This window comes from Eulemur rufifrons, chromosome 4 (assembly GCF_041146395.1).
Source record: "Eulemur rufifrons isolate Redbay chromosome 4, OSU_ERuf_1, whole genome shotgun sequence".
Taxonomy (NCBI): domain Eukaryota; kingdom Metazoa; phylum Chordata; class Mammalia; order Primates; family Lemuridae; genus Eulemur; species Eulemur rufifrons.
In genome coordinates, this window is record NC_090986.1 from 63,734,304 (window position 1) to 63,761,817 (window position 27,514).

At 36.8% G+C, this 27,514-nt stretch overlaps 1 protein-coding gene across 2 annotated transcripts; it reads right to left on the reverse strand.

Moving 5' to 3' along the window:
- Positions 1-2,095: 2,095 nt before the first annotated feature.
- On the reverse strand, positions 2,096-26,820 carry VPS36 (vacuolar protein sorting 36 homolog). Of its 2 annotated transcripts, none has more exons than XM_069467691.1 (14): positions 26,749-26,820; positions 20,392-20,460; positions 18,676-18,746; positions 16,162-16,276; positions 15,023-15,112; positions 14,209-14,295; positions 10,852-10,884; positions 10,657-10,734; positions 9,887-10,021; positions 8,325-8,390; positions 6,205-6,269; positions 5,512-5,596; positions 4,444-4,520; positions 2,096-4,346 (listed from the first exon to the last, which is right to left on the reverse strand). In XM_069467691.1, exons 1-14 carry the CDS (start codon positions 26,815-26,817, stop codon positions 4,253-4,255), a joined length of 1,134 nt encoding a protein of 377 aa, XP_069323792.1. In that variant the 5' UTR covers positions 26,818-26,820; the 3' UTR covers positions 2,096-4,252. The 2 variants fall into 2 exon arrangements, with proteins under 2 accessions (XP_069323792.1, XP_069323791.1); XM_069467690.1 differs by having other exon boundaries at positions 26,722-26,820.
- Positions 26,821-27,514: the final 694 nt, after the last annotated feature.

Consider the following 27,514-nt stretch of genomic DNA (forward strand, 5'->3'; position numbering starts at 1 on the left):
CCCAATTTTCACACTGTAATCACAGCCTGTAATATCAAGATCTTACATGTGTGTAACCGGACTTTTGAGTGCTTCCCACATCATGGATGTGGCCCATGTCATGGAATCTGAATAAGATCTCAGATGGGCTGAGCCATGACAAGTCTGGGAAGCCTCTTGGGAAGAGGGTGAAAGACATGGATTTAGGTCTGCTAGTCAACTCACAACACAGTACTACAATCCAACCATCACTCAACTCAGTTAATACTTAACTAGGAATCTACCATGTATAGTTGCTGACTAGGCCAGTGAGAATTCAAAAGAAATGTTATATGTAACACTCTCTGAACTCAAACCCAATTTCTCTATTTTCTTATGGCATCAAGACAACAATTAAGAAACCAAGACAAAATATAATCAAGTATATGGGACAGACAGGAACTTTTATTGAGTTTAGAAATAGTATTAGTAGAGCTGTGTACTGGACCTCGATATTCCTAGAGCAGGTGGGATTCAGCAATGTATAATCTGGATTAGTGGGGGTGGGGTAGGTAAGTGAGTGGGAAGAAGTAATGAGAGGAAGTCTGGAAAGACAAGGGAAATGTGTCGAGGAACAGGAAGGGCACACTTCATACTGTTCCCTTGACCCAACACCTTCCACTTACAATCTCTTGGTCCCTGTGGGTCTTGTTTACCAGGCCCTTCCTCTCCCTCAGAGCCTGCCCAGAGCCCTCCCTCAGGACTAAAGGCTCCTGCTGTCTCCCACAGCAGGGCTCCCATGCCCCTTCCACAGCATTTACCTCGTTCCTTCTTCAGTGAAGTTGCTTACATGTCTATTTCCCCAACTAGGCCACTGCCCTTTCTTAAGGGCAAGGACACATCTTATTCACTTCCTGCCCTCACTGCCCCACAGAGTTCCTCACGCAAAACTGATGTCTATTCAAAAAAAGGTTTTGTTTTCATTGAACTCAATGGGAGCTAAAGTAGGATAAAGTGAAACCAAATTATAAAGAGGTATATACATTAGAGTTCATTCACTCAGTAAATATTTATTGAATGCTTAGCATGTGCCAGGCCCTATTCTAGGCTCTGAGGATAGATCCATGAATAAACCAGATAAAAACCTCTGCCCTTGTGGAGCTTACACTCTAGATCTATCATAAGGGATAGGATTAGCAATAAATATACATAAATTCAACCATACCTATTGGCAAAAGACACACACATTTAAAAAGTGTAATTATTAATGCTATAAAAGTCAAATGTTGATATGCAGTTAATATATATTATACTTACTATATGCATAATATATTCATACCTACACTCCCCAGGGATTTAAACTTTAAGACTATAAAGAGAATTTTATTGGCAATTTAGATTTTCAAGGATCATTTTGAGCGTGCTCGATTTTGTCCTTCGGCACAGTCTTTAAAACCTAACCACTTTAAAGTTGTGACTCCACTGTACCAAAATGAAGACTCTCAGACTGTTGGACAAAAGAGAACCATTTTAAGTACTTGAGCACGAGATTAATGACATGAAAAATCCATGTTCTCTAAGTCTGGTAACAGGGAACAAGAGAAAGTACATTTATATGAATACACATGGTTGATCAATGGTGAAATTCACATCAAGAATTTTAAAATAACCAAACCAATTCATGACTCATTTACCATCCTTTTAAGACAACTAAAACAGTAAGAGCTTGATGTCATAAATATTTATAAGCAACTCTTGATTATAAAATCTAAAAGAATTCTTAACATACTGGCTTAGTATGACCAAAGGTTTATCATTTTCATATATTTTTCAAAGAGTATTTAAAAAGAACACCAAGTTAAGAAAAATCATTTTAAAATTTTGCAATAATTTTACTCTATATACATTAATACCAATCATTTAACCCTGAAAACAATCTTCACTTGTACAATGTAAAAAATTTGTTTTTGACAGTAAATGACTAGAAATATTCCATTACCATAAAGCTATAAAGAGATTCATGCTCCTAAGAGCAAAGTTAGGAAAACAAAAGGAATAATTATACCGTGATAAGCACCAAGACAGAACTTTTTTGCACTTAGGGCCTGATTGGTTGTATTTAAAAATAACATTTACATTACAGGGAAAAAAACACCTTATTTGGCAAAAAAAAAAAAAAGGATATAAATACATACAAAAGTCTGGAAACAGTGAAGAATGGCCACTTTAAAAATAACAAAATCAATCATACTTGTTTTTTAATTAATGTGACATTTGCAAAATATATTCATATGTTACTTTTGTTCCTCTATAGTTCACCTTACATAATTCAGATTGCTCCATTTTTGTTAATCAGTTGTCACACGAAAGTAAATAAATATGTTGAATTATGTAGGTTTACAGCAATGAATCCAAACCATTACAGCTAGATGTAATAGCTCCAATAATCTTACTTGCAACTCATTCCATCTGGTGAAACAGATTATTGTTTATCTTTGTAAACTTTTAAAAACCTTAGCCAGGTGAGATAGTGTGTGTGTGTGTGTGTGTGTGTGTGTATAAGTTTGCCAGAGCAGTGTGAGTGTGAGTGCAACCCAGAGAGAGGCAAGACACGCAAACAAACTTACACAATGGTCCAACTAACCCCTAAAGACTTGGGTGGCCAGATGCTGAATTACCCCCAAAATAAACCTGAGGCTGAGCAATAGGGGGAATCAGGGGATCTGTCACCACAATGAAGAGGCAGTGACAGGTTTAGAAAATGAAGACTAAAGCAGGATGTCTTGGCCACAGCATTCCTGTGACACTGGAGGACACAAAGCAGCAACAGTGACTTTTCAGGCAGCGATCAGAGATTGGGATCCCCTGGGTCTGCAGCTGAGGGTCCCTAGCACTTCCCCAGAGGTCATTTGCAGCAGCCTCCGAAAGTGGCTCTCCCTCCACCTCACGCAGTGACAATGTCTTAGGGGTCCTAGAATGTGACCCTGGGCATCTCTCCTCCTGGTGCCAGGGGTTCTCCCAATGCACACACTATCCCTTCCAGAGGCTTGGGCAAAACCATCATTACCATTCCACTTCCAACTCAGTGTCATAAAGGGAGTCTCCTGTCCTGTGGGGTCCCTGAGTTTGAGGTAATGCCAACATACTGCAGGCAGTAGCGCAGTAACATATGAAGTCAGGCAGTCTACTTAAAACTCAAGCAATCTACATGCAGTATTAGCCAGCTTTTGTTATCTCAGTAAGACTTTTACTGAAATATTTTCCCCACACAACTTATAATGTATGGGGCAAAGAAAAAAATATTGCTGGAATATGATAGATTTTTTAAAGTTCAGTGTTGAAACTCCTTAAAGGAAAGAAAAGGAGACATATTACTTTTCCAATTCTATTTCCTGTCTGTGGCTTTGAGGTAAAAGAGCACTAAGGTTCCTGTGAAGCTATTTAAAGGTTGCCTCTGGCCTTCCACATACGCAACAGTCCTAGGGAATTCCTGAGCTGTCTGCCTCCCAAATTTGTAATCATAACTCTGGGCATGTCTATACAGCTTTCTAATTCAGTTTCAAAATCCACAGCATTTTTTAAATAAAATGACACAGTTGCATTCTTTAAATGCTAGCCATGAAATCATCACTTAAAAAAATGAAAAGAAGCTAGCTGGAGTATATAGTAAGTCAAATAAAATTCTCTCCTTTCACAGAGGTGTTTATTTGATCTGTTGAAGACATGCCTATGACTGTTTCTAAAAGCCCCTGGGAGGAGCCTCTTAAGGCATGCTACAGTTTGATATTTTGTTCCAAGGTTGCCAGGTTCTTAAACTGCCCTTCAGGGTATGACTTCCCTCATGAAAACCCCCCAAAATGGGCACAATAGGCCCAGAGAAAAACCTCATTTATAATCCAGTGAATTTTAGTCACACCAAAATAATAAGCTAACCTGTCCCAACATGCCACTTCTCTTTTCCTTCCCTGCAAAACTAAATTCCCTTCTTTATAGAATGGTTAGATTTGAGGATCAAGTTAAAATCTACCATATTTCAAGTTAAACTCTGAGGGTTCTGCACAGCTATGGCATGATTTTAAATTCATATTGGCATTCATTTTTCTGTATTTTCCTATATGTATCCTAAATAAACTTCCCGGATCATAATATTTAGGGAGAAATTAAGAAAGTTTTATATTCTACTGCGAAGTTCCAATAAATTCTCAGGTGATCAGGGTTTGTCTCTTAGTTCAATGTCATACAGCCTCTATATGACGCAAGCACATGGACAAAAAGGATTTCAAATATAAAACCCTTAGCTCTGTGTCATAAATAAATTTGGGTAAAAACGCAAGCCTTCCACTGAGTCATCTCGGCAAAGATGGCCCATCTTCTCTGCAAGCAGCAACCTAAAAAAAAAAAAAAAAGGAAAAAAACACAATTATCTGTCCATGCAGAAACACAAACACACATGATGTTGAAATGAAGGGCAAGGACCTTACTTACCTTTCTTTGGCCAGGAGGACAGACATTCCCACAAGCTTAGCAAACTCTTCTGATGTTAGGGATCCCTTTTCTGAAACCTAACAGAGAAATACAGCAGGGAAAAACGTGATTAATTTAGAACACCCAGGTACTGACCTTAGGCAGAATGTATACCAGCATATGCAGGAAATAATTTACTGAAATTTCTGCTAAAATCCAAAGAATATTCACTACAGAAGTCAGTCTTAATGCTTAATCCTACAGAAGTTGAAGACCCCAGAACAGATATACTAGAGGCTAATATATCAAGATGAAGCTCTCTGCAATGCAACAAAGGCACTGTACTAAAGCCTATGAACTTATGAACTATTTGATAGTCTGAAAAGGAACATATAACAAATTCTAACTGAGTGTGTATTACATGCTCCAGTAAGGGAACCTATATATAAGTTTAATTTAAAATATGTGGTAAAAATATCCAGTCTTGGGGTTTTTGTCTAGTTAAAAATGAGAAGTTTAATAAATATATTATTCAAATTATACTCACATAGACTCATAGACTCATATACTCACATAGCTCACATAGCTCACCATAGAGGCTATGAAGATAGTACTATTTCAAGTATCCTAATGAGAGATACTGACAGTTTGGCCAGTAAAATCCATCTAAATTACAGTTGCTTTTCACATTTTTTGAAGCAATTATTTCACAAAACAACTTGTAGTGTTTTATAATGCTGTTTAAGTAGGTGTTACTGAAAGAAAAAGTTCAACTATGTTTAATATTCTGATTAACAAAGTTAGAAAGCTACTCTCAAAACTGAGCTTCAATAGAAAAGAAAGCACCTCACTAATTCTACTTCTCCTTACTTATAAGATGTTAAGAGTGTCAAAAAGTTTCAAAAAGCTCTCAGTGTATGACTTAGATTAATACTCATTCATTGTTAATGATAAGCCCTTTTTAATTGAGTCTGCAAATGTTACTTTTCAGTAAAGTTAAATTCAAAAGGAAATCCTGTTTCTCAAGTTGCTAAGCATTTGGGTCTTGGTGGCAAGCTCTAAAGACTGGAGGAAACCAGCTTCACATACTGTCTCCAGGGCTGAGGCCACCATTTCCTCTTCCTTGTGGGACTGAAGCTCGATCACCATGACGCCGCTGTCAAAAACGCGGAGCCTGCAAACCACAGGTGCAAGAACAAAGCAGGAATCATCTAGGATATTCAGCCGCTAAGGAGGAGCACATCTTTGTTACTTTCTTTGATTCCCAGAGATGAAGGCAAGATTAACACAAAACAACATTTAAAACCTATCCAACACAAGCAACTATGGCATAACTAAAAAGCTTATGAATAAACAGATAATAAAATTATGAACTAGAATCTACATGCTAAATAAAATGTCTGGCTACCTTTTTTGTAACCTGAGGATAAAGAAAATAAAATTCACAGCTGAATAGCTCCAAACACTAACACAAAATGTCCAAGGGAAGAGGGGCTAGTTATTCTGACCTCATGGGAGGAGCCACATTCTTTTTCCTTCCCCTAAGTGGACAAGAGTCTGCCTTCTATCCCTGTTAGAACATGCCCGGCCCTGGTAAAGATGAAAGCCAGGATAACAGAAGATGCATGAAGTGCCAGGTGAATCCTGCTCACAGATAATATAATTTCAAGAGGGCAACACTTTGGCTCAGCACTCAGGATGGTAACCTTGGCTAGGCTTTCCCATCCACCCTATGCAGAATCGTGGTTACAGGTGGCAAACTTCCTGCAGAGATTCCTTTACCTGAGAGGTAATTTCAGTGCTTCCAGCATCTTGCATGCATTCACTAAATCTTCTGGTGAGAGCAACTAATGGAGAAAAAAATCCAGTTTACACTGCAAATTAATAAAGTAATGCTATATAATTATAATGATCACTAAAACAGAAGAGGAAATAAAAAAATTATCATTTATCAAGGATTTAAGGTGACTTAATCATTGCAAGACAAAGCAGATTAACTAAGTTTTCATTAAAGTAGTTAACTATTAACGAAGTATTCATTAAAGCAGTGCTAGCCCCCCCCGAAATATAATGCAAGCCACATACGTAATTTTAAATTTTACAGTAACCACATTTAAAAAGTAAAAAGAAACAGGTCAAATTTTTAACACGTATATTTTATTTACCCAATAGATTGAACATGGTACCAATTCAACATATAATCTATAAAAAAATTATTAATGAGATATTTAACATTTCCTTATTCTGTACTAAGTCTTCTAAATCTGCTGTGTACTTTACACTTACAACACATCTCGATTTGGATTAACTACATTCCAAGTTCACATTCACCACACATAGGGAGGTATTAATAGCTACTGGCTACCCTTTTGGACAGTGCAACTTTAACAAATCAGCACAGTACAGTGGTGGTAAGTACAGCTTTGCGTCAAATAGAATGGCTCCAGAGCCAGTCCAGCCTGGGTCCAAATCCCTGTCAAACCACTGTCTCTGGGTATGGCCCTTGTCACATTATTTCATCTTTCTAAGCCTCAATTTCATAATTCCCAAATTATCCCCTATGTGAGAACAATAAAAGTAGCTATATCACTGAATTATTGGGAAGATAAATAAGGTAACACATGCAGAGTGCCCAGCAGATAGTAAATACTAACTGATAGCCATTATAATCACTATTCAAATAACGAACAGCAAAGGCTTAACTTGTGGGACTGGGGTGAGTCATTTGCATGGAGGTGACTGCTAACACCACAAGGCTTTGTTTGATTGCTAGGGCACAGAGTACCTGGACAGAACCTTGGAGGCCAAGGATATCTGGATGTGAAGGGACGAGAGCTGAAGAATAGCCACTGCTGATACACAGCCAAAGGGGCAGGGCAGCGTCCCCTCTGCATTACCTACCAGGCAATCAGTCAACCAAGTTAACTGAAGAGTTAGCGATTGCAGAGAAAGGGCTTCCTGAGCAACCTTACTCATCACATGACAGAGACAATTAGAGTTGAAAGGTATCACTCAGTCCAAACCCTTATTTTAAAGGTAAGAAAACTGAGTCCCTAAACAGCACTATTCGTAATAGCCAAGATATGGAATCAACCCATGTACCCATCTACAGATGAAGGGATAAAGAAAATGTGGCATATATACACGATGGAATACTATTCAGCCATAAAACAGAATGAAATCCTGTCATTTGCAGCAACATGGACAAACCTGGAGGATACTATGTTAAGTGACATAAGCCAGAGAGAGAAAGACAACCATCACAGGATCTCACTCATATGTGGAATCTAAAAAAGTTGATCTCATAGAAGAAGAGAGTAGAACAGTAGCTACCAGAAGATGGGAAGGGTAGGAGGGAGGAGGGGATGGAGAGAGGTTGGTCAGCGGGTACAAAGTTAGAGTTAGGTGGGAAGAATAAGTTCTAGTGCTCTGTTACACAGTAGGGAGACTACAGACAGTAACAATGCAGTGTATATTTCAAGAGAGCCAGAAGAGAGGATTTTTAATGTTATCACCACAAAGAAATGTGTTTAAAGTGACGGATAAGCTCATTATCCTAATTTAATAATTATACAATGTATACCTGCATTGAAATATCACATGGTGCCCCATAAAAATGCACAATTATTATGTGTAATTATAAACAAAAATAAAATTTTAAAAAGAAAAAAACTGAGTCCCAGAGAGGATAAGTAAGCTACTCAAGGTCACACAGCAAATCAGGAATAGAATCTACCCTCCTGGATCCCAGAGCAGTATTCTTTTCATTGTACCACACTGCTTCTCAAAATAGCTTTGATATTCACAACCCTTCCTCAAATTGTATTCATTGTAGGGGAATTTGTATTATTTCAAGAAAGTCTATATTTAGTTAAAAGAATATCTAAATATTCTATTCTTACTTCCATTCCTCGAGCTCGGTTTACTAAACAGTACACCTCCGTCAGTGACATTATTCCCCCTCGTTCCTGTTAAAATATGAAAAAATTTTAAAAATATTATGTTATAATTAGCACCAGTTAGCATTTCTTAACATAAATCATAATCAAAGGGAAATCAGAAAATTTCTTAAAAAGCTTTGAGAAACTATATTTATACACAGGAGAACCTATTCATATACCACAAAGCACTTCAAATTCAATATTTGGACTTTAATGTCATTATTACTATTTTAACAGTTACTTAAATGAAAAGAGGGTCTCTATATCATGTTTCAAAAAGTACATTTAAATGTTTTAAGTTATTCCAGCTAATAAATGAGGAAAGCATAGAATCAAATAAGAATATCACCATTTTGCAACCTTAATGAAGTAACGGTTCTAGGTAATGACTGTCAAAGCACACTTCATAAGATAAACAATTTGTTTATTCAATAAATAGATTGTGGGGTGGGAGGTAAGAGAGAGAGGGGAAGGAGAAACCCGTGGAATTAAAAAAAAAAAAACCAGACTTGACAGAAAAGTTGACTAACTGCAATGTATCCTGATTTAAGCAGATGGACTGTGAACACTAACTAGATATTTGATGATGCTAAGGAATTATTTTTAATTTTTTAGATGTGGAATGGGATTATAGTTATGTTTAAAGGAGTCTTTATCATTATAGTTATATACTGAAATATTTACAGATAGAGTGATGTGATGTCTGGGGTTTGCTTTAAAATAATTTTGAGTGGAGGTTGGTTTACAGATGAAGCTGGATGATGGGCACGTGGGGATTCATTATGCTATTCTCTTTTGGCATAAATTTCTGATTGCCTGAATACTATGCGACTAAAAGATGAATCTGTATTATGGAATTATTAACAGTATTATATAGTAAAGACTAGATATATGGAAATATATCTATACAAACATCTATTTCCTTTTGAAAATAAGAAAAGCTTCATAAAAAATAGATTCAAAAAGTTATACATGGGCCGGGCGCGGTGGCTCACGCCTGTAATCCTAGCACTCTGGGAGGCCGAGGCGGGTGGATCGCTCAAGGTCAGGAGTTTGAGACCAGCCTGAGCGAGACCCCGTCTCTACTAAAAATAGAAAGACATTATATGGACAACTAAAAATCTATATAGAAAAAATTAGCTGGGCATGGTGGCGCATGCCTGTAGTCCCAGCTACTCGGGAGGCTGAGGCAGTAGGATCGCTTAAGCCGAGGAGTCTGAGGTTGCTGTGAGCTAAGCTGACGCCACGGCACTCACTCTAGCCTGGGCAACAAAGTGAGACTCTGTCTCAACAAAAAAAAAAAAAAAAAAAAAAAAAGTTATACATGTCTAAGATGAAAACTGAAACAATGTAGATTACAAAGAATCCTAAGTACATTGAACTAATTTAGTATTTCTGAAAGACAAAAGTAACACGTCAGTTGACGATAACCATATCATGAAAGGAGTTATGTTCTTGTTAACATTTCTGATGACAGAATAATTTAACACAGTTTTAAAAGAACACTTAGGTCTGGTTTTTACCTCTAAAGGCACCTGCAATATTCCAGCCAGCTGTTTGGCCAGCTGCATGTGGTACTGTGTGCCTGAGCCGTAGGTTTCCCTGGTAACTGGGTTAGCTATTCCCATGCTCAGCAAGTACGATTTAAACCTGATGGTCTATAACAAGAGAGGAGAAAATGCACAAAAAGACTATGCAGAATTAGTTTCCCCACCCCAATAATTGAAATCCTTCCATCATAAATTCAATTTCACTCAATTATCTCTATATACACCCTTTTCTTCTACTGTGTTTCTGTACTGTGAACTATAATGGAGCAGATTTCTAGTAGTTCCCCGCATAAATCTAATTGCTCTCCTTCCTTCTATCCAGGTCTCTCATATGCCATTCACTTCACAAGGCTGGTGTGAGAGGAGACTTAGATAACAACTCTGCTGTATTTAATGCTAACCAAATGATACAACTGAAAACTGAGGAAGGAAAATGGCTGTTACCAGAATGCAGACAAATTTAATGAAACAGACATCAAACTTAAGGATATGTATGAAACAGCCATTCCTTACACATCTCAGTATGTCTGTTTTCCACACTCCAAAAAAAGCATGGAAATAACCTTTAATCCCAACAGAATTTTTATGGTTGACTTTTTCCTTTAGCACATTGACATAAGCCCCTCAAGTCCCAAAAGAAATAAAACATTACATTGAGAAAGCAAACTGGTAAACCACAAAAACCTCACTGCATTATTTGTGTAATCTAGTTTCTAATGCCTTAAGAAAAGCAACCTTTTTACCTCATCTTCTGTGATGTCACCTTGTTTGTCTTTAATTTTATTAGCAATTGACTTTGATAACTCCACCATTTCCTTAGCCTGTCAAATGAAAGTAAAGACTGAAAAGAAATAGTCCCCAAAGTGTCTGCTCACAAAATATATTTTCAAAACAATATCATAATTGGTATGAATTTAATAGACGTAAATGACATATACCTTGATCATTAGTTTGCTGAGGTCTTCAAAGGCCTGGAATGAGAAATGAGTTTTGGTTGAAATCTGTCTAAAGAATTTAAAATGTTTTAAAGCAATGAAGCACCTTCTATTTTTCCCTATGATAAAAATTTATGAAATTTTCTTACAAATACCAATTTATTAATAAAATATTTATATAAGTAATCAATCTACCTTATTATAAAATTTCAGTTTAGCTAAGAAACCATAAATTTTCCAAAACAAACTGCAAAAACAAAAAAACTTCAAGTTTTCAAAGAGAAAATTATCATAGATTAAACAAACAAAAGGTGACATAACTAATAGTTCAGAAAATTTTATTTACTGTTATTTCACACAAGTAAGAAAATCTGTCACTGGTTTTTCCTAAAATCATTTCCTGATAGGAAATAAAAAATCAAAGGCACTGCAAAGCTTTTCTGGTTGAAAATGACAATACACAGCTGCAGGAATACTTCTTTAGGCACAATAATTTTGGCTTTAATATAAAGCAGATGTGATTTAACTGAAACAGTAAGCCTCAGCTTCTAAATATTAAACACATTATACCTGCAGCTTCAGATGTAGTGGCCATCACAAAAGAAAAACTTTCAAATATCACCAAAACGAACCTAAATAAAATCCATCAATTTTTTAATTTACTACAGCAAGTATCCACTTCAAAGGCCCTTGCAAACTTAATCAGACATATTTATAATAAATTATTTCAAGTTACCGAAAATATACTGCCAGTGCAGAATATCTTGTCTAATTAATGTGCACGGATGCTATTTTTAAAAACCAAATAAGCAACTTGTCATAAACTGAAAAATCGGTCTACACAGTGTTCTGATATATACAATGGTGGCTCCGATCTGCTTATGCCCATCTGCAGGAAAGTACTCCCCACCTGCAAAAGGATTTTGCCAGAAGAATAGTGTGTTGTGAATTCTTATGGCCAACTCACTGAGGCTAATACTGAAAACAAAGGGGAATGTGCACACACCTAACAGGAATTTCCTCAGATAAACAAAAGGCTGAAACACTGGCTTCTTATCAGCAAGAGCCAGCAGATGCAGGAAACCCTTTGTGACAAACTCTGGGCACTAGCTCTGAAACTAAGTCAATGCTAACATTTAAATGGAGGGCAAATCACACACCAACCTAGTTTTCAAAAGTAAAACACATGAACATTTTACTTCGGATATATAAAATATTAATAGATTTCTTTTACCTGTGTAAAGAAAACTAGTAAGACAACACTATTAAAATTTTACGTGGTAAATAATTTTATTCATTGTAGTACATTTTTGCAGAAAAAAATGCTAAAATAATAAAGTCCACATAGAATACATAAATTAGCCCTTATTACTTATAAATATAGTCAATAAAAATATAGTAAATATTTTAGTGCCTTGAAAGAATTGTCTATAAAATATTTTAAGTAATTATAAAACACAAATAAAAGCTTCCTTACTTTTATTTCTATTATTATTCTAAAATTTGGTATTAGCCAACTATCAAAAACTGGGTGGAAAAACTACAATAAAAATTAAAGCAAAACAGATGCATATACCCATTCTATTATTTTATCTGCCAGTTTACAGAACCTTCTATCCCTCCACCACACCCATAGTCAAATTGCCACTACAATTTTGATAAAAATGGCATCTGTTTTAATACCATAATGTACCATCTTAAGGTGAGTTATAGCACTATTTCTTAGTGACTTTCAGTCATTATTTTGGTTATTAGTTTCAGTGACTATTAATATATTCTTGAACTGACTCCTGATTCTGTGCCTTTGCATATTCCATTCCCTCTACCTGGATCCCTCTTATCCCTGCTGGTTATCTGCCAGAACCTGCTCATCTTTCAGGCTTTGACTTCCATGTTCCTGCTGCTAACAAGCCTTCCCTGATGCCAACAGAAGTTAGAGGCCATGTTGTACGTCCCTGCTGCAGCCAGTACATTCTCCTCACAAGGAAATTCTCCCATGGTAGACAATGCCTCTTTGCCTGCCTATGTCTGGTGCATCACCACAGTATCCACAGCCTCTGACGTAGGGCCCGGCACAGGGTAGAGAGAATGACTTCCTGATGAATAAACCAATGATCAATAATCAAGGATAGAGCACAATGCTTCGGTAGAATCCTCTGAGCTATGGGACTCCGTGAAAATTAGGCAGAAACAGAGTAACTTATTTCATAAATTAAGAAAAACATTATTTTGGATATAACACTAACTTATGATGGCAGCAATCAAAAAAGGAATACAAATAATGCAAAATTAGTTCACTGCTCCATGCCATCTCTGAAAGTGGGAAAACAAAGACGATGACAATAGGCGTTGCTGAAAAAGGACAGAAACAGCACCTTCTGGGTGGCGATGCTGCGTACTGTTAGCACCTGCAAACCAGGAGACCTGGGTTCTCATCTGCCTGGTTCCAAATCTAGTCACTTGCTCTGAGACAAAAACCTTCTCTGGATAATAAGAACCCTTCTAATGCTAAAATGATGGAATTTTATGGGAATAGAGGACTCTGAGGAGATGGTGACTGTGGCAGCATAGTTTCTGAATTTCTCAAAATCACAACATAAAAACGGAAGGATTCAGAGGAGATAGTGACTGTGGAATTTACCTTACAAGCTATTATAAAACACTAAAGAATTACTTTATAGCATCATTTCATAAAAATTCAAGACCATTTTTATATAAACATGGAAAAACCAATGATATGGTTAGATGTATTAACTAGTTATAGAATTTAATGCATAACTAGTTTTCTTAACTAGAGTTCTTTCCCTGTCACTTGAATTTCCTCATATATGATGAGCCTTCAGAAACACTGTAATGTACATGCTTGGGGTTGTCTTCTAGTAGATGTGGTGGGCTGACTGGTTTGGGCCATTCTTACTGTGTCTAGTGCCCAAGTGGTCATAAGCATAAAACTGTGTGGTGTCTGGCCAGGGACAGAGGCCACAGAACACCATTTTTCTCTCAACTAGCTTAGCCAAACTTCCAAAATAATGATACAGAGGACCCTGAGCTCATTAGGAATATCCTCCCATCAATTCCATCTAGACTTTAAAATTTATATGCAACATTCTGATGTTTTCTAACAAAAAACAAATTTGTGTTTTTTATTTCTTTTTAGAAAAAGCTTTTTAAAACTTGTTTCGGTTAAACTCTGCCAACCCAAGGTAGATTTGCTAAAGGGATTAAGAGGCTATGTAGCTTCAGGCAAACTATTAATAAATATACTCCAAATTATAGAATGAAATTAGTTACAGATGCATCCAAATGAACAGACGCAAATGGCTGAAAAAGATGGTGAACCAGAACTTGTTTAAGAGTTACCTCAGAAATGTTTTTGTCAGTTTCTTTTCTTTTTTCTTCCAGTTTCCTTTCAATACCTACAATTCCTACAGCCCTTATTCTTCCTGGCTGGAAAAAAAAGTAGAAAATAAAATATACAAAATAGGAAGGAAACAAAATCTTTTGTAACCCACCCCATTGTGTTTTCAATGGCGGGAAAGGACTCACAAAGAACCAAAGAAAAACAGCATACAATTACAGCTAGCTTCCTTTCAAAACATTTGTTTGTTTTTCTGCTATATGTAATGATCTTCAAATCATTAAAGAAAAACCAAATATATAATAAATGGCATATTTACTTTGCATTTTAGATGTAAATTAATTTTTCTATTCTTTTTTGTTCTTTGGCAAGGTATTATGTATCACATATTTAATAGGGCCTCAAATTTACAGAAAATTATAGTTAAAAATTCTGGTATTTAACAGTTATTATCCAAGCTACTTTTACACATTTGAGTGCCTGTCTATACTTGGTAATTAATTTAGACTAGCCTGGAAAATATCACCCGGCTGCACTATCTATTTTCTCAAATGCCACACTAATTATGAAGAACAGAATGCAATGAGTGAAATCTAACTTCTACCACCTTCGAAATTACTCTGGTAAGTAGGCATTTATATTTACTAAGTGACTACTGTCTTTAGAGCACTAAATTAGTGATGTGAAAATAAATTTTTTATCAGAATACTATTACAGGATTTTGTTTTTGACAAGTTCTATAATCACAATCTTTTTCTTACTGAAGATGTAAGTACAGAGTTGAAGATACAGATGAACAAATAGTTTAAAAAATACCTGGGGTCCTCTATTTGTTTGTAATGACTGGGAAACTGGCACGTTCTCCCATCTTCTCTGTGTCATTTCCTCTGATAAACGCCTGTAAAACTGTTATGCAAATACACACACTTGAAATGAGTCACTCAGGTTGTGGCATCCTCACACAAATCATTACTTAACATTTCTTTAGTTTAAAGGTCTGTTCAGTCATTTGCAACAAGCCTAGAATTCTCAGAGACATCAAAGGAAAATCAGAGGAAGTTCTTTTCTTGGATCAACTTCAGAAAGCACAAAGGAAAAAAAAAAAAAAGAAGGACTTGACCTTCTATAGAAAGTGGACTATTCTCAACAAAGAGATGAGTGACAATGAAATAAACAGACTTACTTTAAACAATCCTGTATATATGGATTGTTTTCAATCTACAGTGAAACAAACACAGTACCAGGAAAAACATGCCACTATTTTCCATGAAGGAAGCAGAGAATAACTGTCTAGTTAAAATCTGAAGCCAAAACGTAGGGCCAAAACATGTCCATGCCCATGAAAATCAAATATATTTTTCAACAACTGTGAGAATGACTCAGTCAGTCACTCATATTTTAGTGACTATGTGTGAGGAACACTGGGTGAGGTACTATAGAAAACAAAACATATATAATTTATTATATTGATGGGGAGAATAAAAACACACTTCTAAGTGTATTAAGAATAGATGTATAGCAACTTATTAATCAGAACATATAAAATATTATTAATATATTATACTGCAGAATAAGTACTTTAGTGATTAGAATCATATGGCGTTAAGATAAACCGCTTAAGTTGACCAAACTTTCAGATACTGAGGTAGTTTAACATTTCACTGCATTTATACTCTGTCCCTTTAATCTAACTATACCATTAAAAATTTTACTAGTAGCCAAATATTTAATAGCATATTTCCAGCCTCTGCTCCTCCTGCTTTCCAATCCCACTGAAACCTAAATCTTATATTCTCCATTCTCTGAAAAGTCTTAAGATATAATAAAAATTTCATTGTAAAAATATGGTGAAACCTGGTATATTATGTAATAATGCTTTCCATTGTATTAACAAATCACAAGAAAAACACACACACACCCCTTTCTCGCACAATTTTATTCATATAGAAACTTACTTCAATCTGGCCATGTTCTTTGAAGGAGAGTTTGATGTAGGAGTTCCTACTACTCTGGAATGGGCCAGGTTCTTTGTTAGGAGGAGCCGTGTGAAGATGAACCACTATTTTGGCACTGAAGAAAGAGCAAATATAATGTATTTAATTGCCTTAAAAATCACTAATTCTATTTTCATAACTTTTAATATATTTCAAATCACTTTTAAAATTCATGCAGAGACAAAGAACAACCTGAAAAGCATCCTTTTTTAAAGTTTGTGTTAATTCACCATTAATGAAGCTTTCAAAAATATCTCTTAAGCTATGAACCAAAAGTTTCAAGTTACTAACTCTATAGATTAAATTAAAATGTGGTTTAGAAAATATGCTCAAAATAAATTTGCAAAATTCTGAGTAGTTTATGATGAGGGTTTTCCATCTACAATCATCCCCAAAGGTTATAAGGGGGCCTATATTACTGCCAAAGCATACTACCTTACTCAATTTGAAAACAAAATGTGAAAACTTATCTGTAAAACCGGCCAGCTGATATTTTATTAAAACTCCATCCAAAACTAACACTCTACAGTGTCATTTGTTGGAAAATGCCACTCTATCACAGTATGATGTAGAAAGATACCCAATAACAAAAACAATTCTCAAATACTGCTGCTCTAGGAACACAAACTACCATTGTCTTTATGACTACGATTATCTTCTATGCTATTAAAAATACCACTGTATTTGTTCAGCTTTATAAGTCTGTTTTCCTCTTTTTATCCAACCTGCTCAATAAGCACTCTTCTATAAAGATTAGGGAAACTAAAAACTCATATTCAAAATATCCTGGACACCCATCTTAGAGCTTTTTCTCTCTGATTGCATTACAGGTACACACCTATAACTCAATTTTACTTTTCTTTGTGCCCATTTGGTTGCCTAAATACTACTATAAAACTGAAAAACCTGGAGTTGGGCCTCCTCTGCGTAATGAGTTCACTCCTTAGTGAACTGGGGCCAGCCTTGTGAGCACTCTTCATCTATTCCCTTGTGGTTAACATCTTTAAGTGAAGTGAACAAATAAACTGCACGAGCAGAGTCATAGGACTGTCTGAAATAAATCTTCAAGTACAACAAGAAAACTATGACAATTATGATAGGGTGGCTGAGCAAAAGCATTTCACAATCTTTGAAACTAAAAACCTCAACCATACTATCAGATTTTGTCAAAGGACACCCAATGAAAAGCTAAAAGACAATGACACAAATAAAGTTTAAAAATCCCAAAGCAAGCATAAAAAATTCATGCCACATTTTTCATATATTCTTTTATTGAGTCATTCAATCACTATATTTCACCAAATTTAAAATCTATGAAATGAAAGATGTTGAGTTCAGAGACATTAAAAGGTCAAAAAATACATATTCTTAAATCAATACGGTAATTCTTTGAGGGGCTGGGAACTAAAGAGAATCTTTGAGAAAAGTTAACTTGGCATATTACTGAATTCCTCCTCACTGGAAATGTTTAAAAAATAAGACCACTAATGTGAAGGCAAATATTTTAAATATTTTTGTTACAGAATTTAGATTTCCTTGGAACACAAAAGAAGAGAATTCAAATGATCTGGAACAACCTTTAAGTTTAGTTTTTAGAACTTGATAAGAGGGAGAAAAATGACAAGGGGGAAAATATACATTATCGGAGCAATCCACTCTTAAAAATCTATGGCTTATTAATCTATTCGAAATGTGTTAGTTTCTCTTATGTCAAATAAGCAACATTTTATGGTAACTATAACATTATGATTAAGGCATACATTGCATGTCCAGTGAAGTTCAACATTGTTTAACCTCTGTTGAACTGTCTAATTATGCTAAACTTAAAGATGAGCCTACATGGGAAAAAAAAATTCTATGCCAAAAATATTTGTTCATAAGTCTTCTCAATTACATGTACTTAAAATATAATGCCAAGTTTTTGGTACATTTGAATAAACAGGAACATTTGAACTTACGCCTTTACACCAGGGTGGCCACATCTCCTGATTTGCCTGGGACAGTCCCATTTATGCTCATTACCCTGTTCTAATTGTTCATTGTACCCCTTATTATTCTTACAAATGTCCCATTATGCACAATAACTATTATGATATACTATTTAATCCTGATATCGGAACAAGTTGAACTTGAGAAACAAACTTAATGACCAGCTAGAAACAGGAGCAAAGTCAGTTATTTTTGTCAGTTGGGTTATTTCTGATTTTAAGTATGAAATGACAGGTATACAGACATGTGAAAGCAAAGTGTCTGTGGAAATATATCCAATGATGGCTGGGCCACAATTCTTTATTATGTCCCATGTACAATAATACAAAGTTATTATAGCAAACCTTTGTACTTTACTCATGCTTTAAGAATGACTTTATACATCAATAAGTCTGAGGTAGGACCATGCCTTACGGGACCTCTTGACCAAAACAGCAGGACAGGAAATATTTTTTGTGAATAAAGACTGTACTATATAGACCTCACCTCTTCCCAATTCCAGCTGCCTGTTCTTCAATGAACACAATTTGAGAAAGAGGAATGGCCATGCAGCACTCCTAGGAGGAAATGAATAGAAAACAAGATCCATAACACTTGTCAGAAATCCTTGTTTTATAGTTTTAGAGTGCCACATACCTTAATAATGAAAATAATGAAAAATGATATTATTTTATTTCTTTAATGAACTTAAGGAAAGATTAAATAAAAACAATATGGTGGTGGCATTTTGCTGCATAGAAGAACATAAGAGGTTTAAAAGCAGCTGAAACTACCTTTGTTTTTGTAATAGGTGCATTTTCTAAGAGAAATATTTGTATGAAAACTTTTCACATGTAATATTTTCTTATATAGAAAGCAAAAAATTAAACCTTCATCAAAACAATTTTAGGGAGTACATTATATAGGTGATTTTTCATCTTTTTTATAATTTTCCATACTTCATCCATAAACACAAATAAAATTAGTTTTAAACAGAAAATATTGAAGTAGTTTCTCTTTGTTAGTACATTTAATTTTAAAAACTAGTATACATGAACAGCATATAATAGGTCTAAAGACTTCTCCAAATTGGTCTCTTTATATGATAATCAAAAAATTATATTAAGATTAATCAACATATAGTTTAAGTTTAATAACCAACACACCCACCCCATCCTTCCCCAAAAGATTTCTTTCCTGAATGTACATTACTTTTAAAAGAATTAGACAACATTAACAGGCATGCATTATCAGCAGTGGCAATATCAGACTTAGGGGGCAAAAATTAGTTCCTGGAGAGAAAAAAGGTCAGATATTGCAATGGTTAATATACTTTCAGGGGCCACAGTACAGTATATATTAATAGTTTATTTGTGGTATTAAAATTTCATGAAGGGGAGCAATTAGGAAAATAAAAACATGATGAGATCGCTATCTAACCAGCAACACTGAAATTAATGTATATATACTTTCAAGTTGAAGCTCTTCAGAATAAAGATATCAGCTCTATATGTAAAACTTTTTCTTTCTAAAAAAATTGGGGGGAGGAAGTGGCTCCTCCTCTTGCTGACTCAGAAGCAGTAATACCTAGCAATATCTCAATATCTAGGTAAAAAGTACGCACTTCATGGCAGACCTGTCCTCCTGATACTCAACAACAACATGGGAGAACCAGTAGTTTTAAGGACACAGGAGCCCTTTTTAAAGACTTCTCACAACTGATAACAGAATTATTCCCCTGTTACACATGTGACAGTCAGGTACAGAGTAGGATTTGACTGGCATTTGCAAAGCAGGAGTCTCCAGGATTCCCCATCCAGTAACTACACAGACTTTTCTGAAGCTGAATAAGGGACAACACCTAACTCCTATCTCTGTACTCCATTCAGAGAAATCATATGGGACACACTTTTTGATATTTTGAAAAGGAAAATTTATTACATCCATTTATAGTTTTGCCAGAAAAGCAAAGAGAAAGAAAAACTTCAGTGATTTAAAATCTACATCAGGGCCAGGCACAGTGGCCCACACCTATAGTTCCAGCTACTCAGGAGGTTCAGGCAGGAGGATCACTTGAGCCCAAGAGTTCAAGGATATATTGCGCTATGATTGTATCTATGAATAGCCCCTGCACTCCAGCCTGGGCAACATAGTGAAACCCTGTCTGTATAAGTAAATAAATAAACAAATAAACGTACAACAGATGCAAAAACTATATCTTACATGATTTTTATGATCTCTCCAAATCAGTCGATGTGTACTAAGAAGGAGTGTCCCAGCATCAAATTTTATCTAAAAAGAGCATCATAAAATATTAATAACATGTCACTCAATGTGTTCCAGATTTTTATCCTCATGAATTTTACAATACTAAGCCAATCATGTAAGTAAACATTTTACTTTTAGAACAGGCTTATCACAAATCAAAGAGAAGCAATGCTATATACTTCATAAGCTATATAGCCTCTATAGAATTAGGAAAAAAGTGCGAACAACCAAGATGTGTAACAATAGAGGAGTGCTAAAATAAAATATAATAAATCCATACTATGCAATCAATGCAGAGGTTAGAAAGAATGATGAGGTAGAACTGTATAGACTATCACAGAAGTCTAAGACATCAAGTTCGTGGGAAAAAGAGCAATTTAGAGCATATCATATATGTTGTTTGTGTGTGTGCATACACACACATGAATAGTAGAAAAAGGTCTAAAAGGAACACACACTTACCTGTTAACAATCATTATCTCAGACAAAGTGTGAGGGAATGGGTGGAAGGGAAGCAAAGAGCCCATTTTTAACTCTACACTTCACTAGAGCATGAATTCATGTATAACACTCATATAACTGTTTTTAATAAGAAGAAAATCCAGAAATAGAAACAAACACATACAAAAATAAACATGGATTGAGACTCAATCAATGGCACTGGGACAACCAGGTTGCCAGGTAGGAAAAAAACCCATAAAGTTGGATTTATACCTAATATATTGCACCAAAATGAATCTAGATGGATCAAATATTTGAGTAAAAAAAAGAAAAAGGAAAAAAATTATAAAAACACTAGAAAAAATCATGAGAGAATTTTTTAAATGATCTCAGGATGGAGAAGGCCTTTCTAAGAAGGCATTACACCCATTGGCATTAGAGGAAAACACTGATAAATTCAACTCCACACATCATATACAAATTTTTCATGGCAAAACCCACCAAAAGCAAAGACAAAAGACAGATGGCAGATTGAGAAAAATAAATGCAGCTCACATCAGCAATGAAGGGCTAATTTCCTTAATACATAAAGCACTCTCACAAATCAATGAGGAAATAGCCTATAATCCACTAGAGAAATGCACAAAGACTATGCACAGAAATTTGACAGAAAAGGAACTACAATTGATTCAAACACATTAATAGAGGCCCAACCTCCCTAATAGTAAGAGAAAACCAATTAAGAGAATATTAAGATACCCCTTTTCATCCCCTTTTCATCCAGATTGGCAGAGGTCCAAAAGGTTGATAACATTGTGCTGGTGAGGCTGGGAAAACAGGCATTCTTATCCATTGCTGGAGGGACAAAATCTGTAGAGGGCTATTTGTTAATATCTATCAAAATTACAAATACACACATCCTTTGAACCAAGGGTACTTGTCACTTCCAGGAATTTATCCTAAGATAAATTCACATGTGCAGGATGATATAGTACTAGGTAATTCATTGCTGTTTGTAAAAGCCAAAGACAGGAACCAATTCAAATGTCCATCAACAGGGAAATGTACACCCACGCAATGGATTACTGGGTAGTCATTAAAAAGAATATGGAGAATCTTTATGTATTTATGCTGTATTTGATAAACTCTGAGATACCAGTGATTTCCTGATTTCAAAATTGTTAAAATGTGGGGGGAAAAATACACTTAGAATTGATGAAATATGGTATATTCTCCAGATACATTATTAGGTGAAAAAAGCAGGTTCAGAACAGTATGCAGAGTACATTACAAATTTATATTTTAAAAAGGAAAAAACAATATATTTCACACAAATACCTACATATGACATAGATACATAGGTCTCTCACTAGTGGCCTCTGAGGGAGAATTGGATGACGAAGAGGCAAGCGTGGGAAGATTTCATACTCCATCAAGGACTGCATGTTGGTGTCCCCGCTAAATTCGTATGTTGAAGCCCAGACCTCCAAGATGATGGCATTTGGAGATGGGGCTTTTGGGAGGTGATCAGATTTAGATGAGGCAGTGAGGTGGGGTCCTCATGATGGGATTAGTATCCTCATAAGAAGAGGAAGAGACAGGAAGGCTTTCCCTCCATTAGCACACACTGAGAAAAGATCATGCGAGCACACAGTGAAATGGCAGCCATCCTCAAGCCAGGAAGAGGGCTCTCACCAAGAACCAAATCTGCGAGCACCTTGAGCTTGTACTCCCCTAGCCTCCAAAACGATGAGAAAGAAATGCCTGTTTTTTAAGCTGCCCAGGATAGAGCATTTTGTCATAACAGCTGAGCTAAGATATACTCTTTGGGAACTGTATCACCTATTCAAACTATAAATTTAAGAATGTTTTTTAAAACTACAATAGTCACAAAAAAATGCCAGCTCGGTCTTCAGAACCAAATCTTTTAACTCTCATGATTTGTTATGATATCCTGAAAATTATATAAATAAGCAAATTTAACAGTTGGAATCCAAGAGATTAATGAATTAAACCCCTTCATTTCTGTTAAAAGCATGAAATACATCAGAAGCTTCTACTAACTCTAATTACTAGAGAATAGAATTTGCAGTAAGTAGGACTTGCTTGTATCCTTTCTAGGAATATTCAGTTATTTTAAAAGTTACAAGGCTGGTCCCATTTACAACACAAACTCTAAGGAAAGCATTTGAGTGAAGGTCCAGTTTATTAAAAATAATAATGAAATTCTTTTGAGTTTAAAATAATGTGGTTAAAAATGTCTGTCAAGTTAACCAACTGGAGTATTATTATATATCATTCTTAAATAAAAATAATCATAAATTATGCGTACAGTTGACAATACAAGAGACTCATGATATTAATATACAGTAGGAAAAAAATCCAAGTTTTAAAACAGTATATATAGCATGATTACACACACAGAGAATATGTCAAAAGTAATTGTTTAGGGGGAGTAGGATTACTGATTATTTCAAGTTTCTTCTTTTGGCTTATCCATATTTAACAACTTTATTATCTATCTAATAAAATAAGAAATTTGTCACAAGCATATATAACTTCATGTAACTCTGAAATGTATATGTTATTTTTTGTTAAAGCAATCACACACAGGAACATTTGTCAGAAAGTCCTTGTTTAAAAATAACCAACACACTTTTAGACATATATTTTAAAAAATTGTTTTCTAAGAGTAGGGTCTGGCTGTATTATTGTTTTAATATTATTAAGTATTAAATAATGATATGGTTTATCAACTTTAAGGATAAGTACCGCTGAACCATTTAGTCTAAGTACACTTTGTGAAAGACTGCTCGACCAACACACTTCAACACATCAGAGAAGAGACCCTATGAGTTCCATGTTTTCCTCTGAATCAGAGGTAAAACGTAGGTACTCATAGCACTTAATACAGTTTGGCTTCAAATGTTTTGGTTAACCTCATTTATGCAAAACCAAATAATTGAGCTTAAGATATTTTTTAAATCTTTTTTGCCAGTGAGTAAACTTTCCTTTTCTAAAAGCAAATACTTTATTAACTTGAGAATACATGATGCTGCATTAGAACATGATAGTTCCAATTAAGAAACTTTGCATTTTCTCTTATTGAAATCCAAGCATATGGATGTTAATTTAAAGCTCAGGCCAGAATATGTTCCATAGCTACATCAATTAACAATGCACAAATGTTAAATGTTGCTGCTCTAAGTGAAGAAATTGTGTAATAGTTCCCTTCAGGGATTTCAATGGATTGTGATCTAAAGCTGATAGACAAGTTTAGGCTGGTTTACTTCTATTACTCAGAGCTAGAATAATTTTAAATACTTAAAAGTTGATCTAAGGCACTTACTATTTTTTTAATTGACATTTTTTTCTGTTATAAAAGGAATACATGTTCATTGTTGAAAATCTGGAAAATATTTAAAGAAAAGTCTGAAAAAGAAAATGAAATCTCTCATAATCACAGCAGCAAGTGTGTGTGTGTGTTTATATACACACATACATATATGCATAATCTTTAAACAAAATAAAATATTTATAGTTTTATAACTATAAGCATAGTTATAAAATGTAGTTAGCAGCCTATCTTTAGCAATTCCTCATGCTAATTAGGGCATGCCATAATTTATTAATAATTAACCAATTTCCATGGTGCACATTCAGATTGCTTCCAATTTTCCCCTATACATAATAATATTAGATATAATATATAAAAATGCTGAGATGAGGATTCTCATATGTAATATCTTTATGCATCTCTGATTATTTCCCAAGGGTAAATTCCTAAAAGTGAAATAGTTAGCTGGAAGAGAATAAGCATTTTCTAAATCTTCTGGTATATGCTGCCAACTTGACACTTTACACATTACTAAACTTCTTACATTATTTTTTAAATTAGCTGAAGCTATGGAAGCGTCTGTGAAGTCAAACAAATGACCTGTCTACCTTACTTAACAAAACAACACATTATCCCGTCATAATGGGGCCATGAAAACTGTGCCTGTATAAACGAGCAAACATGCATTTATTCATGAGAGGCACTTGGGCATAGGAAAGAACAAAGTCCATTGGATCTGGTTTGGAATTCTAGCTCCACCCATCACTAGTTGTGCGACCTTGGACAGCTCACAGTTTTCTTAATGTTCAACAGTGGGTCTCAGTTTCCTTATCCTGGGGAGGATTAGCTGTATTTAACATTTCACCAAGAGTGGCACTGGTGACCACCATATTTTGAAGTGCTGAGCACCAGCAACAAAGCACAGGCTTTGGCAGTCTGAGCAATAGAGATTTAAATACTATCTCTCTCTGTGGATCTTAGGCAAGTCACTGTATTTCTGTGTATTATTTTCTCATTCAGTAAAATACCTCACGTTTCTGTTGAGAGGATTAAATGAGATCATATATACAACTCCTGGCACACAGTAGGTACTTTAATTATTTGGATTTTTTTCAAATGTGTCTCACATTCACAACAAGCCAGAAGATACAAGGATGAGTAAGGCACACTCTCCACCCTCCAGGAGCATCTAACTGGTCTAGAAGACAACCATGTGCACATAGTTTGAGGTTGCAGTGAGCTGTGATCACACCACTGCACTCCAGCCTGGGAGACAGAGCAAGCCCTTGTCTCAAAAAAAAAAAAAAAAAAATGCAAGACCCAATTTGAGATCAAGGTAATAAAAATGTTAAGGCAGTAAATGAAGTAAGTCCAAAAAGATTATTTAAGGAAACACCTTGACTCAATAACAGAAGCAACATACTCCATGAGAAATGCCCCCAAGAGAGTCAGGGGGCCCGATCCAACGCCACCTGTGCCTGCAAGGTAGCTGTAAGCACAGACCAGGAAATGTATACAGAGGGAAGTTCCTTAACAAAACGGCAAGGAAGCAGAGGTAACAAGTAAAAACTTCTGGAAACTAAAAATGCTTGTGGGTGACTTTTAAATTTTTTCTAATTCCAGTTTACACATTTCAATCCAAGATGGGATATTTTGTACTTTCACCAAGTATCCACAAAATGTTTACATTTCATATTTCTCTTCTCAATTTGCAAACCCATCTCCTAAGGTTTGTGCTTGCCTTACAAGGCGTGGCCTACTGTAATACATCACTTTACAAAACATGCTCAAAACTCCTTTTTAAAGAAATTACCAAAAAAAGAAACAACCAACCCCCCCCCCCCCCCGAACATAAGGCAAGGACACTCCAATGAGGAAGACACAGCTACATCTCTCGGAAATCCTTTCAAAGCAATCTCATCTCTTAGCCCAAAGCAGCCAGACTAATCCCTCCGACTCCCATAAGGTCAGGCCAAAGCCACCGCAGGGTCAGGGAACGCAGAACCACAGCTCGTTCCCAACAGAAAGGGGGAACTGGGCTGTCCCAGTGATTGCGCCTGAGACTCAGTGTCATTAGAGGTTCTGAAACCAAGCCAAAGAACTCAGCTGTCCTTATCGCCACCCCGCCGCCTGCAGACGGACAGCAAGCCTTCTCCCAGGCGCACCCCGGCTTTGTCCCCCTCAGAATTTCGGGGGGCGGAGGGAAGTGGCCCCAATCCGCGCCTGCTGGGAACCGCTCCAAAGTTGGGCACGTCCGGGTAAGCTCGGCTGGCGTGGACGACGCCGGGGAGACGCCCGGGCGCCCCAGGCCACTGGCGACCGGCCGGCGGGGAGGGGACCGAGCGCGGCACCCGGCACACAGAGGCCGGCCCGGGCGCTGAGGGCCCAGAGCGAGGCCGGGGGCCCGGCCGGGCCGAGCCGGGACGCGCGCCCACCCGAGCCCCTTCCGCTTCCGCCAGCCCCTCGGGAGGGCCGGCCGCGGGGTGTGGGGGGGCTTGCTGCCCTACCTTCTCCTCGCCGTCGTAGATGCGCACGCCGCGCTGCTGGATCACCAGGGTCTCGTTGATTTCCAGGAGGCCGCTGGTCCACACGAAGCGGTCCATGGCCGCCGCCCGGCCGGCCTCCGCCGCTCACCCGCTCCCTCGCGCCGGCGTTCCCGGGCCGCGAGCCGCGCGCCGGGCAGCCTGCGGCGCCCCCTGGCGGCGGGCGGGGCGGAGGCCGGCCGGGAGGGAGGAAAGGAGCCGAGAGCTCTGCGAGGGCCCGAGCCGGCGCCGCGCTGAGGTGAGCCCGGGTGGAGGCAGGCGTTCGTGGAGCGCCCCCGGGCGCTGCGTCCGCCGACGGCCTTTTGGAACCCTTGATTGGCAGGCGGTGCACCCCATCCTAAACCCAGAGTTTAGAGGGGACGTGGAGGGGACCCACACCATAGCTTGGACTTCCTTATTGTGCATAATGCCTGCATTGCCTGCACATTTGTGGCAGTTTTCTTGTCACTGCCCAGCGTGTTGCCATGCTCATGAAAGGCAATAACCTTTATAATAACCTTTTTGTCAAATGAATATTTATGGCACAAATTGTTTTTATAGAGCTATAGGCAGTATGTTAAGTACTACTTTGTGCTACTCTTTTTCCCCCTTAAGATTATTTTTATTTAGTCAGGCGCGGTGGCGTGTGCCTCTAATCCCAGCTATTCCGGAGGATGAGGCAGGGGGATCGCTTGAACCCAGGAGTTGGGGGGGCCAGCCTAGGCAACATAAAGACTCCCCTGTACCCCCAACCCTGTCTCAAAAAAAATACTATTTA

Excerpts from the sequence above, each read along its gene's own strand:
- VPS36 (XM_069467690.1), bottom strand. The coding sequence starts at position 26,817 with ATGGACCGCTTCGTGTGGACCAGCGGCCTCCTGGAAATCAACGAGACC. Across the intron at positions 15,113-16,161 it reads AAGAACATGGCCAGATTGAA|TTTTACAGGCGTTTATCAGA; the intron begins GTAAGTTTCTAT and ends TTTGCATAACAG. Across the intron at positions 10,022-10,656 it reads GTGACATCACAGAAGATGAG|ACCATCAGGTTTAAATCGTA; the intron begins GTAAAAAGGTTG and ends CTCTTGTTATAG.